Consider the following 12,851-nt stretch of genomic DNA (forward strand, 5'->3'; position numbering starts at 1 on the left):
CTCCTTCCGCCTACTTTATGTTACTTTTCTTTCCTTTCTCTTTTTCTTTTTATTTTTTATGTTACGTTGTGTGACCGTCACCCTGTTTACATGTACGTGCATTATTTTTTCCTCTTTTTTAAATTCTGTTTTTCTTCTATTTCTTTTTCTTTCAATAAAATTTTATTTTTGTCGTGGCTTTTTCAATGTTCGATGTTCTGTGTGCATGCTGATGTGTAGCGTCGTTTAATGGCTCGTTCCACAGCTTAACGCGGCTAACACGGAATGCCAGCTTCCAGGGCGGTCAATCAATCGTCGATGAATCGTCGATCATTAGAATATTTTTTCTTTTCTTTTCTTTTTCGAAAACTCGAATTATTTGCATCGCTGCATGAGTACAGTGCGCGAGTCGCATCTTCTGCTAACGATAGACATTTTACCGCGTATTAATCTTTTAGTTACTAACTAACGCGCATAAGCACGAACGTATTTCTTTTTTGCACGTCACAATTCTTTTTTCGTTGTTTGAAAAGAAGAAAACGAGTACGTGGCTTGTTTCACGCATTTATTGCACGACTACGTGGCCTCTCACACTTCTAATGCGTTTAATTAACATCCTTTTGTTTTCTTCTATTTCTTCACGCGACCACTTAACCACCGGGCAATGAGGAATGTAATTTTTAAGCGTTTCTCTAACCCGATGTCGAACACGACGCGTCTGGCATGGTGGTTTTGGTCCTCTTCATCTCGACTTACTCTCAACTAATTGCAATTCGATCAATTTTTAACGATACTTCCAGTGCCTAGAATGGATCGGTTACGCGATTTGATCCGATATATCGATCGACGAGGCAGCAGTACTACTCGATGCAAAAATGAGAGAACGAGATAGAGGGAAGGGAGTGAGTTAACCTGTGCTAATCCTTAATTGATCCCGAGACAGCTGGTAGGGTTGAGTTAAAACCGAGCCGAGGTCGTCTCGAGAAGGGAATGGGAAACTTTAATCGAGAACTACATCGAACGTTCGAGGATCCAGCTAATTACTAAAGGCACCATCACACTGGACGTTCTCTAACGTTGAAATTCCTGGCAGACTGATTTAACGCGTTCCTCCTCGATACGCGAGAACATCTTTCTCCTTTCTCCTATCTCTTTTCCGTTTCCCCTCGGACGTTCGACAAAGATCGAGCCCTAAGGGAATAACGTGTATTTCGCAGTCTCGTGCGAGAACAGTGTCGTAATTCGAACGAACAAGGATTTCGCGCACCAACTAAAGCTCCTCAAAGCTTTCAGGCGTTAACCACTCGTCCAGCTGGACGGCTTACACGCTTGAAAGCTATAATCCTAGGAGAGCGTCGAAATTTAACCCCTTTACACCTCCGGTTCACGCTGTTTGTAATTTCTCTTTGCACGAAAGATATTCCTTGGCGAAACTGTTCTCGCGCGACGATCAGTACGGATCGTAGATCCGAGGTGCAAATTTTCTGACCGGAGACGGACGATTTTCAGGTACGGGCAACGGGATGCATCCAGCACCGTCGACGCCTCCCTCTGCCATGTACCGGATGCCACCGCCAACGGCGGGTGGTATCAACGAGCCTCAGGAATGCCCGTACTGCCGTCGCAACTTCTCATGCTACTACTCCCTGAAGCGTCATTTCCAGGATAAGCACGAGCAATCGGATACCCTCTACGTATGTGAGTTCTGCAACCGCAGGTATCGAACCAAGAACTCGCTGACGACGCACAAGAGCCTTCAGCATCGTGGCTCCAGCGTAATGCTCAAGAGGCTGTTGAAGACCACGACGTTGAAGAACGTTCTAGGCAGCATGCAACAGGGCCAGATGCAACAGCAGCCGCAATGAAAATGTCGGAACCGTCTTACAGTCTCCCCGTCCCCTGGACTCTCTGCATCCTCGTATTCTCATCGTCATCGTTTACGTCCTTGCCACCATCCGGTTCTTCGTCGTTCGATATCGTCACGGATCGTTACGATCGGTTATCCTCGATTCTTCCTGGACCAAAGTACGCTGCGATGCGTCTGGATGCGTCACAGACCGACGACATACGCGTTTCCGATTCGTCGAGTCGTTGCGCGTTCTTTGAAGATCGATCGAACAAATCCTCTACGAGGCACGCGTCGATCGTTCGCTAGAATATCGATCTCGAATCGATCGGCCCTTCATTGCCGATTCTCTACCACCCCTCACTCGTCAGTGTTCTTCCATCGGCCGAGGGTCACGCTTCTCACACCCTCCTACACCTTGTAGTCGTCGTTTTGTAGTTCTCCTCGAGTCAAGACTGCGATTAATCCAAAGAAGATGAAGATTAAGAAGAAGATGAAAAAGAAGAAGGAAATCGACTGAGAGACACGCGATCTCGAAATATTCCCACGATACGTTTCGTTGGGTTTCAAAGAAAATGATTGCCGTAGCGCGTGCGCGCGTGCAAGAACTGAGAATACATTCCATTGCATTGGCTTCCAGTCCCGCTGACCGGAAGCGAGTAGCTCGGACCGTTTCGACGAGGTCTCGAATGTGTGACCGTCGCGTCGCTTTAACGCGTTCTACCGAGGGACTGACTCGACAGAGACTGTCAGCAACGTTTCTACAGGCAAACGCGCCCATTTTTTTACAAATTCTATATCACGAAATTCACCTTTCTAATTAGCTACTTTTGGAATAATTACGATATCGTTCAAAAGTAATAGTACTTTTCTTCTCGGAAAACGAGCGTGGCCTTGCCTGTTTCGGTATGTTGGGTCGTACGAGTCTCGGCCAGTCCCACGACACATGTCAATTTACAAGATTATCTTGCTAACGATCGAAGCAGCGATCTCGAATCGTTTAGCAGAGAAACCACGAAGAACCAGGGACAGGGTGGCGATTGGGGAAAGAAGATTGAGGAAAATATGTATCAGGAATGATCGAAACATCGTGTTGTACATAGATGTTAACGCGTATATGTGTGTACGTACGGTATGCGTGTAAAGTAAGAAAGAAAGTGTGCGTATGTGGGTGTTGAGTGTACGTCTCTGTCGCTGGAACTTTTTATGCGCACACACGCGAAACGCATAAGTATTCTCGGATGTCAGGGGGGTGGGGGAATTGTAGATCGAGTATCTTAGGCCTAAATGAAATTCAATTACAAAGTCTACAAAATATGTGCTCAAATTTTGGGAATAGGGAGAGGGGTTAGAAAGGATTCAGCGTTTTCGGCAATCGAGAAACGAAGGGGGTGAGTAAGAAAATTAGCTAAATAGGCCAAGTAGAGCAGGATAAGAGAAACAAAAAGGGGAAGGATTTAGAGGGAATCGTTGCGTGGAGACAAAGGGGAGAGAAGAAGCGGTAGAAAAAAAAGTGCAAGTAGAAGTTAGATATTGGGCTCTTACACGTGTACAGGTCCGTCGTGCGCGTAAATTACAGACTATATTTTTAACTCTTTAAAAATAAGAATATTTTGAGCTGTACATATATATACATACATATATATATATATATATATATATTATATTCGTACGATATTGATAACGATGATATTCTCTTGTTCAGGTTTTATAAAGGGGTGAATGAATGAAAGAAAGGAGAAACAGAGTGTAGTTCGACGTAGATAGAACCTCGGTCGGAGCAGGGCAGTGATAAAAAAGCTCAGGCGTTCCTCTCATTTTCGTTTCGTTAGAGATTCGCGCGTTTACGAGTCACAATTATACGCGTCTCAATTGGCGAATGTGCAATATTACGAGTAAGGGGATAAATTAGAGGATTCGGGAGACCCTTGGTCTGCCTGTGGAACCGGCAGCAACCAACGTTTCGTTCCATGTCTCGATCTTTTTCGTTTTCTCTTCGTGTTTCGTGCTCGTGTCGTTCGAAGGGTCGTAGAAAAAGACAGAGGGATCCAATTAGGCCAAAGAGAAAAAAGGAAGCATAGATACACGGGGATGAGAAGAGGTTCTAAAAAGAATTTCGCGCGAGACTGTCGAAGCACTGCCCTGTTCTTTTCGAATCTTCGATGCGCATCAATGCCGTAAACGAACGTACAAGCGAGAGGAAACCCTAAAAAAGATGTTCATCGTGCAACATATTCAGGTTTAGAACTCAGTATAAAAAGAAGAAAAATGAAAAAAGAATAAAGTTGATGTTTTATCGCATAATTAAGGGATGGGGGGTTACAAACGAAAAAAGAATAATAAAACAAAGGAAATGCCATTATAACTAACGAGCAAGTACAAATTATCGAGGGAAAAAATGATAAAACAAATTACGTCTACGTCTTAATTCTTAGGTTTCTTAGTAGCGAAGAGAGGGGTTAAAAAAGAAAAGAAGAAAGGGAAGATATTTAACGACACGAGAAGAGTAGAATTTACGTGCGCATGCGTCTTCTCGGGCTTTAAACGACGGGGTTAGCACAGAGATAAACAGACAGAAAGGAGAAGAGAGAATACGAAGAACGAGAGAGAGAGGGATAAGGTTTTCCAAAAACATATCTTCGAAACACGAAGTATACCGTGAACGAGAAATACGATTTTAGCTTTAGGTGTCTTCCGATGGCGGGAGTTTTTAAAATAATTGCGTATACATTACGTAGGGGTAAAAAGAAAAGAAAAAACTATCTTTTCCGCGGCCGGTCAAAGCATAATGTGGAGAAAATGATTTAAAAAAGGAAGGGGTGGGTGAAATCAACGTGCGGACGTGTTTGCTTTTCGAAAAAAAAAATTTCTTTTCGACATGGGAAAAGCGTAAATATAATTCGTTAGTGAAAATTATCCTAGTCATTTTGGAAACCTTTTATAATTCTGTGATATAACGTCGGACTAGTATCAAGATATGTATTTGGCGCTACAAAATGAAAAAGGGGAACAAGTAATCAGGGTTGGGTTGCGCGGGGAATAAAAGAGAAACATAATAAAATATTTACCACCTTTCCACATTATGATTGCCGGCATGTGTGTGTGCAAAATTGCGTACTGTATAGCGAAAAAAAAAGAAACTAATTGGTTAATTAATATCGAGGAAATTCTGTGATGTTCTTCAGTTGAGGTATACTAGAAACGAAAATGTTAGAGGTATAACGAAGAAAACAAAAACACGTATACGGAATTAGGTCGATGTTCGGTGTTGTGTAAGTTAATATTGTAAATTAAAACGAACGGAAAAAGAAAAAAGAGACAAGAAGAGAAAAATACCGAGACACGAGACGAGACTTTTACGCCGAGAAAATTCAAGATCGAATACTGTACGGAGTTTCTGCGATTGTCCAGGCGACCGCTGATCCGTTTTCATTAAAATTCAAGGAACACGTGTTCGATTCAATTGGAGCAACGAGCGAAGAACTGAACCGCGTGTCGTGGAAAATTTTCCGGGAAAATCTCGTGGAAAAAAGATGTCGCGTTGAGCCTATTCTTGTAGGCTCGAAATTTTAACGATCGGTACGATACCAAAGTGGATTTGACTGTTATACTACGATTATTTCTCTTTTTTTTTTAATTAGTATCTCTTTTTGTTTTCTTCTTTAAGCGAAACCAAAGCGTGTAAGGAGTTTTCCCGAGGACGACGCGCGAACCACTCGCTCCTAGACGTTTCTCGCGATCGGCTGTCGCCACGAATCGAGGAACGAAGCGCAGTGTTTTGATATATTATATTATAACATATCTCTTCAGGGTACTCGACCCACTGTACGATGACACGGTGTTGAATCGAAAAATTACAAAAAAGAGAAAAAAAAATGAAAAAAATTATATATTATACATTATACATACACAAAACGATACACACATACACAGAATCTATTCCAATGTGCCAACGTCTTCGAACTTTGAAAAAAAAAAAAAAACAGAGAAGAGAAGCAAGGAACTTTAGGTCTTTTACTATTTACACGAGAAAAGGGGAAAAGGGAAATGTAGTTAGAGGCGCGTCGCATCTTCTATCGAGAAACGAATATTATCAACGTCATTACTACCACTAATCGTTTTAGGATTTAAAGCGAATATTATACAAAATATTATCGAGGAACTTTTTCGAACTTTAATGCATGAATTTTTGTCTCGTATGCTATTAAAACAACAAAAATGAAAAAAAAAAAATACAAGAAAACACAAGTTAGAAGTTCTAAATGGGAATGAAAGAAAGAAAGAACAGAGAGCAAGGGGTAGAATACAGGATGATTGCGGATGATGTGGGAGAGAATGAGAATGGACGAGAGAATGAAAGAAAGAAAATATTTTAAACTATCTATTTTTATTTGCATTCTAAATATTACTTGCGTGTAAATATTGATATCAGTAAGTAACGTCTGTACCTCTGACGATGGTATCGCAGAGAGGGATATAGGTATCGTAATTTGGGACCGGCATAGGCGTTCATATCGTATTTTGGCATTGGGGTGCGATTGTGTGTGAGAACACTGGACGTTGGAAAGGCTCTGCGTCTTTGTGTGGACGATGATATGTGGTTTATTGTTGTCTCGAGATATATAAGCTATTTCTATTCACGTATTTCCGTTTTTCTTGTCGATCGTGAATCGCACCGACGAAACCAACACAGCAGACCTTTTTATACCGCTCCAAACCGATAACTGTCGAATATCTAACCGGATCGATTGTGAGGGAAAACTCGTCGAATGGTGGACATGATCATGATCGTTTTGTGGATCAGGATTCTGTCAAACCACGTGTTCCACGAGTTTTTCACGACAACGAATACATTCATAGATTCTAGCTTCCGTTTGAAACATTATTATAGCCGTTGGTCTTAACACGCAAACGTACGTAGAGGGTTAACAATGTTAGTTGTCACTCGGTTTCGTTTAATTTTTCTTTTTCTTTTATATATGTATATCAACGACTTGCATCGCACATGAGTTGAGCTAACAGCTGGCGGTGCTCAAATTAATTTCCTGGCGCTGTGACGAAATACTTTGATACGCGAATTTACTTTCGAGAAGGCTGATTTTTATAATTTTTAAACGTGTCCACGTTTAATTAAGGACTAAAATTTATTTTTACTAGTTTCCAGACTCTTTTTTTGTTTGTTTGTTTTTTTTAAATCCCTGCGTACAAGGGAGAAATGGACTGATTAGACTGTTTTTTTTTTCGATTGGTATAAACTATTTTTTTTTCCTTTCTTGATCATGTGATATTGTCTTACCAAAGAGCATCGGGAAAATTGTGAAAAATTCTCGGACTTTCGGATCGGTATCCACCTTTGGAAAATCGAATAGAAAGATACAATTTTACGCGAAAGATACAAAGATACTATTTATTTGATTGATCTCGAACGAGTATCAAAACTGTTCTATTATTTTTCGGCTCGAGAAGAAAATTCTTGTGGTATCGCGAAGGTCCGAGAAAATGTGGCGAATATAATTATTCTTGATACGAATATCGTTCGGTTTCGATCGAAAAAAAAGCAAAATTTCCATTGTTTTCAAAAAAGGGGGATCAAAAAACAAAAGTGGAACTATGAAGGGAAAAAAGAAACTTGAAGTTGAGGAAGAAATGCATCTTCGAATCGAAAACAGAAACAAAAGCTGCTTAGGGATGTGTAATTATGGTAAAAAAAAGGGGAAAAAATGAAATGAAATGAACGAAAGAAAAAAAATAATAACGTCGAGCATATAGGAGAAAGACTACTTAGATTTATTTTTATTATGTCTTCAAAAAGACTTTAAATATAATATTTATATTGTGCCATAATTAATATTAACAGAACCTTAAGTATAAATTAATTGTTACGAAAGTTTTTAAATTTATCGGAAGGGGAAAATTGCAAAAACATAAAAAAATTGTGAAAAACGATAAGACGAAGAAGAAATGATATCTCTACAGTCTATCGAATAATTAACTGTAATGATAGTTATTAAGTGAAAAAAAAATATTGCGTCATTTTTAAGTGAATACCGCATTTACAAGAGAAGCTAGGATTAAAAATAATAACAACGGTCGATCACATCCGCTCATCACGTAACACTAACAAATTCACCTAGCGTGCGTCCTCTTTTCACTTCTGTCGCTCAAAACCGAATAGAACACGACAAAGAACAACCCATAGAAGAGAAAATGTTAAGGCACACCTATCCACCCGTCGTTCTTCCGCGTACGAAGTACCGCCCCGCTTCGTTCTTGCCAAATTTTCATAAAATGCTATTGTCACGGATTGTCGACTCGTTTCTTTAGAAACATATTTTTCTGGCTCTTATATTTATTCGCAAGTTTTCTCATTGATGTTCGGAGCAAGCGTTTAACGATATCAACCGTCCCGTATGAAAAGCACGACGAAAGAAACGGGTCGATGATAAGAGTGTCGATTGTTCAGCGAGAAGAAGAATGACACGTGTATGCGAGATAACAAACATGAGATAGGTACACGCTCCTTATTGGAAAAAAGGGTTTGTAAGCTCTTGCAAATATCAGATTGTTCATTTTCCGTTGATTTTGCGCCTTGTTTTTTTTTTCATTTCATAGTAGAGCGTGTACCTACGTCTTCATTCATTTTGGTAGCACGCTAAACCGCATCGAATATCATCGTTTCATTCGATTCTACATATCGTCTATGAGTGTATCCCTTAGATTATAGATTACAGATCCTCCCGTCAGCCCGATATCATCGGAATCACTTTTACGTTCTGCTCCGTAAGTGTATTAATCATACGATGAACTTTGTCTATTCCGGCTCTTCAGCCTGTTTCAACGTTATCAGCAATTGTTTTAATCATCGGTTACGACTGTGCTACTGTCATTAATCGATTAACCAGGGATAGTTTAATCATTAGTTAGTCTCGCGAAGGAAGGAAATAAAGAACGAAGATGTACGATATACATATTATATAGTGACGAGGAGTCGATGGCACGTTATGTTAACTTTTTATGTACATAAATATATATATATGCAGATATGTACGTATACATACATGATACGCATAAAATACTATATATATATAATATTATAGTTACATATATTATATATATATATATATTATATATAGGCCTATTTTGTAAGATTTCTCCTTGGTTTTATTTTTTATGTTAATCTTTATTTTTATTCTTTTCTTTCGATTTGTTACTGCGATTTTTCCAGAGTGATTTTGTTTAAACGCGTTAAGGAGAACTTACTGGATACTTATTATTATTATTATTATCATTATCACAATTATTGCTATTATTATTATTATCATCATTATTATTATTATTATTATCACAATTGCAATTACTGTAATAATATAATTATTAGCACTAGAATTATCATTATTATTTTTACTATTATTATTATTATTATTATCGTTTCTATCACGATTACGATAGTTTGTTTCTTCGAGATCGATCGATCGCGATGTGTGCGAGTGCTCTGCGTCGTGTTAAACTTTCAGACTTGTTGCGAATCGCTCACACATCGTGAACACACCGTCGTTTTCTCGCTTTCGAGTTTTTGTTGCTTGCGATTTATTCTTTTCTTTTTTCTTTTTCTTTACTTCCTTGTCACGATCACGAAGCGTCGATGGTTTCCATCCGTTTGTAATGGTTAATTTTAGGTCCCGTAATTAACGATACGAAGCAGAAATTAGTAAGAGATAGACCGGGTCGTCGTCAAACGCAAAAGGATCCACGTGTTGCGAGCATGTGCATAGTCGATCGCGAAGCTTTTCAACAGCTTCCGATTTTCTTTTCACGAACAAACGAACGAGATTGGGTTCAGCATTAACACGAACGAGATCGACCTTCCTTATTGGCTTGTAGCTACATTTTCATCGAGCATTTTCTATTCTTCCTAATCTAACTTTGTCACCTAACTTAGATCGTTCTTCATCGTGACAGCATTGTCCAGAGAATAATAAAAATAAAATAAAAGAGAAGAAACGAAATACACAGGTTACACGTACATACACACACGCGCACAGTACAGAAACTGTGTGAAAGATTATAAAGAGAGAATCATTCGCGACGTTGTGGAATCTTTCGTGGACAATCACGGCCCGACTATAATTGTAATTGTAAACAAAGTGCAACACGCTGCCTTGCTGAACAGTACAAGTACAAAACGAATACAAATACATAAAGCATGTCTTCGATTTAATGGATGGAAATGATTCCGGTAGTTAAGATATCAAAAGTACGAAAGAGAGAGAGAGAGAAAGTAAAATAAGAGAACAAAAATAATTACAAAAAAAAAAATGAAGAAGAAGAACATAGCGTTTAATCGTAGAGAATGGAAGAGAAAACGAGCCTCCGTTGTAAGAAGCGCCGCTGTTCGTCGAGCGTGTTAGAAACAGAGAAAATCCGACACGGCGTGCGTTCGTTCAGAAATACCTCAATTGTCGTGGCCTCAGACATTCGAAAAACGCCCAAACGATCCTTCTAACACGCGTCTTACATATCTATCCGTCGTTCTGCCGATCGTAGAAAGGCAATTTTTCTAATTTTTCGTTCTGTTTCCACTTTTCCTCGTCAGAATCTTTTGTGCTTTAAAAAGGTGTCCCTTCTTGAAGTACAAAAGTTCTTCATTTCTAATCGAGGCGCATCATCAATTTATCGTGGATCGTTGGTCCAAAGCAAAGATGTCACTGCCAAACGCAAAAAGCATTCACGCGAAAAGAGCCTTTCTTGGAAAAAAAAAAAATAAAGAGGGAATACGTTCCGCGTCTGAGGCCCGGCAATAACAGATTCTCATCTAAGCTACAATAGTTGTTGTACTTACTTGTCTTCTATTTTGTCACTACATTGTCTGGGTATTAATGCGAGCAGGGTGACGGGCGTCGTTCCCCGATCGAGCGGCGGCTAGCTTCTTCCGGTTTCAGCGCCGGAAGTAGCAAGAGATCTCTTGATAGCCCGACACCGTGGCGAAACGAACATAGAATGAAAAATAAAAAAAAATTGGAACAGCAGAAGAAGAAGAGTAAAGATAAGGAAAACGTGGGAACGTCGCACGTGTACCGCGATCGTGCAACAATCGCCGTATTATTATATTTTACAGAATGCAAAGTATATAAATATATAAATAATAAATGAATAAATATAAATGAAAAAATATATATATATTGTTCCGTTATCGCCGTTATATACCATCCGTGTAACATAACATTGCGAATAAATTTGCAGTTTATTAATCGATGAAATAAACAAAAAAAATCAATTCTTCAGTGTGCTCTGTAAACGATTAACGAGCTTCTTTCTTCCGCATATTAATGATATTATAATATATCGCGTAATTCATAAATCTCTATCTCTCTATATATAAATAAATAGATATATTATATATATATATATATATACACACACACACGTATTCGATTGAACTCTCCGCCCGGTTGTTTCACCGTCTGTGGATGCAAACCCCGGGAAACCTTCGTTTCCTGAATATCATTGTAACAAACGTACCTCTTGTCTTTCTTGCGTAGAAAAAAAAGATGATGAAAATGAAGGAAAAGAGCGAGGAACGCGACGGGAACGGATATGGAAATGAAAGAAGAAGAAGAAGATACAAGAAGTTGATGTGTATTTAACGTACCATAGTATAATATATACGAAATCTTTGCGAAGAAAGATTTCTCTCGTAACCGCGCTCCCTGTGTGAATCGTTTCGCTTTGTAAAGTGGGACTACGATCCCGTGAATCGTCAGATCGATCAACGAACTTTGTCGCAATCGAGCATTCCACGTGTCGACGACGGATAGAAAATCGAGGATAAACTGAGGTGTTTTAGGGACAGAAATATGAGTTCTGTAGCAATTTGCCGATCGCGGGACTAGGCGAAGTTTCGACGGATCGATCACGACCCAAATCGAAAAGCGATGAACAGAGAAGAGAGAGAAAAAGAAATGATATATATATATAGTTCAATATATACATATATATACAAAAAATTATATATATATATGGCGAACAATGTCGAAATATTTTCTAACGCGCGTCGCGTCTTTAGGCTATTATTACATTAATTGTAAGACACTGCAATTAATTAATGTATGTATGTAAGCGTTCATTCGTATTTTTCAATGCAGTAAAAAAAAGAATTATTATTGTCTTTATTATTATTATTATTATTGATTATTATTATCTATTAATTATTATTATTGATTATTAATTATTATTATTATTATTATATAAAAATTCAATAATAGTTGTTGGTGTAATATTATGAAATAAATCTTTAACGATAGTAAAAGAGAACCTTATCCATACTCTATTTTTTTACCCATCGTACAGGCATGGGCACAGTTTGGAGTGCATGAGCACTCCTAAACTCAAGTCTTGTACGCCAGGGGTGAAGAGCTCCGGAATAATGCACACAGTCCTTTGGAGGTCTCGAAAAGTGCTCATGCTCGCCTTACTACTAGATGATCCTGGACTAATAGCGACTACAGATGTAGAAGTCTGGACATGCCTTTGTTTTCGAGGGGTCATGATTTAGGGGGTCCCAGGCACCCCCAGATGAGATTAGATCTGCATGCAGAGAGCACAGCCAGTATGATTATCGTGCCTGTTTTACCAGTCTTTTATCGCACCTCAAACTGACATCTGAAAAGACCCAATTTTCACTTCCTTTGATTCTATTTTCTTTTTTAAATCAGTTAAAAGCAGCACAAGACTGAACAATTATTATTGTAATTGTTTGACAAACATGTATTCACTTCATGCACTTTGGTAAATAAATCATTTGAAAAAAGCAACTGAGTTATTCAATTTACCCACTTTCCTTTCTGCATTCCTTACATCCCTGCATCCCTTATATCCTTGCATTCCTTACATTCCTGCACTGCTTACAACCCTGCATTCCTTACATCCCTGCATCCCTTATATCCTTGCATTCCTTGCATCCCTGCATTCCTTACATCCCTGCATTCCTTACATCCCTGCATTCCTTACAACTCTGCATCCCTTACAT

General features: G+C 38.9%; 1 protein-coding gene across 2 annotated transcripts in view; it reads left to right on the plus strand.

Moving 5' to 3' along the window:
- LOC114877061 (broad-complex core protein) overlaps positions 1-7,677 on the plus strand; it is a 52,172-nt gene extending 44,495 nt beyond the window's left edge. For both annotated transcript variants that reach the window (XM_046288643.1, XM_046288644.1), the window contains exon 6: positions 1,489-7,677. In XM_046288643.1, the coding sequence (XP_046144599.1) occupies positions 1,489-1,844 (356 nt within the window). In that variant the 3' untranslated portion in view covers positions 1,845-7,677. The remainder of the gene's footprint in view (positions 1-1,488) is intronic.
- Positions 7,678-12,851: the final 5,174 nt, after the last annotated feature.

Source organism: Osmia bicornis, chromosome 14 (assembly GCF_907164935.1).
Source record: "Osmia bicornis bicornis chromosome 14, iOsmBic2.1, whole genome shotgun sequence".
Lineage (NCBI taxonomy): Eukaryota > Metazoa > Arthropoda > Insecta > Hymenoptera > Megachilidae > Osmia > Osmia bicornis.